The 1,428-nt window shown below is 34.9% G+C and overlaps 1 protein-coding gene across 1 annotated transcript; it reads left to right on the forward strand.

Moving 5' to 3' along the window:
* Positions 1–590: 590 nt before the first annotated feature.
* Positions 591–954, forward strand: DI09_327p10 (uncharacterized protein; the record flags this gene model as incomplete). The annotated part of the gene is made up of 4 exons (XM_013382525.1): positions 591–614; positions 653–683; positions 723–826; positions 856–954. 4 exons carry the CDS (start codon positions 591–593, stop codon positions 952–954), a joined length of 258 nt encoding a protein of 85 aa, XP_013237979.1.
* Positions 955–1,428: the final 474 nt, after the last annotated feature.

Below are 1,428 nucleotides of genomic sequence, written 5' to 3' on the forward strand. Positions count from 1 at the left end.
GATAGAATTTTCCGAAATATTTCATCTGGTAGATCTGATAGAATTAATAAAGCTGCCCGAGCTATTGAATCGTGTTGAGCTCTTCTTAACCCATTTTTGTATATTTTTCGATGGCTTGATTATTTTGGGCAATCATTGACTTCTTAGTAGTTCAAGTTTATCTTCCTCTTCACTCCCAAGCATTCCAAAAAAATAGTGCAGGTAAAATTTACTGTTGAATTTAATTTTTTTCAGTGGGATAAAAATGTACATTTCTCCGTTTGAAGTTAAAGATTATGATAAGCTTTCGGTTCTAAGGGCCTTCTTTATGTCCTATACGGTCTATTTTGCAATCAACTATTTTTTGCAACAAGCTTTCATATTATTCCACGGAATATACAGTATTTTTAAAGAAATTATCATTGATAAGAATACTATGGTTAATGGCAAGATGATTGTTGTGCCTCTACGTTACTCATTTACAATCATTGTTATGCAAGTCATAGCTGCGAAACTTTTTGGAAAAGCTCCTTTTAAAGGAGGATATCTAACTCCATTTATTGGATTACTTAAAATTTATAATTCCACAAAAATATTTGGCTAAGAAGAACATGGGATGCGATGAAAAGCATCCTGTCAAAAGGCAAAAAAATAAATTTTGGGTTGGGTTTAGGTTTTACTAGGATATTTATTGTATAAGCGGGGTAAGATTAGGGTTAATATTACTATCCTTTGTGTCTTAGTAAATGGAATCATGGAATGGACACTTGGTTTCGAGGCTGCATCTGGTGAAAGCTACAAAATGTGGGCAAATAGACCAATCAGAATGCAAGTGGAATTAAATTTGGTAATAAAAACATTAAATTCTGAGGCAAGGCAAATGCGTATTTCAAGGTAAGGGGTAAGAAGGTTTTCAAAAACGGCGTATTGACACAAAGTCAAAAGATCAACCAAAGGGGTATATTCCTTGCCTAACCTTTTAATTCACTCCGGACTGTCTTTGGAAAGCTGGCATAAATAGCAAATTTGATGTCATCCTCTTTTGAAAGGACCTGGAAAGTACCGTGTCGAGCCTTGCATCAAGAAAACGAGTTAGTTAAATGCATAATTAAAAAAATATCCAAGCACACTACAAAAAGCAATAGTAAATCTAAACTGATGAGTATACCCATGCATCAATGCGGTGTGGGCTACTTGCAGAAGTGCACCCAACACCAGATTCTGGAAACACAAATAAAAGCAGGCAGCTATTTAGGCGGTTTGGGGAAACCCGTTCGGCCAATATTTTGAAATTGTTCCATGATGCATGGGAATCGTCGAGGATGTCATTTCGCGAAGAATGCATAAAAGACTAATCTTAAATCCGATGGATTCCTCTAAAAACTTTGTTTGATATTTTTTAATCGTCCTAAATAATAAATTTATTGCTTTAAAAGGTTAGTTTTCGGG

Source organism: Mitosporidium daphniae (assembly GCF_000760515.2).
Source record: "Mitosporidium daphniae strain UGP3 chromosome Unknown contig-327, whole genome shotgun sequence".
NCBI classification, from domain to species: domain Eukaryota; kingdom Fungi; phylum Microsporidia; genus Mitosporidium; species Mitosporidium daphniae.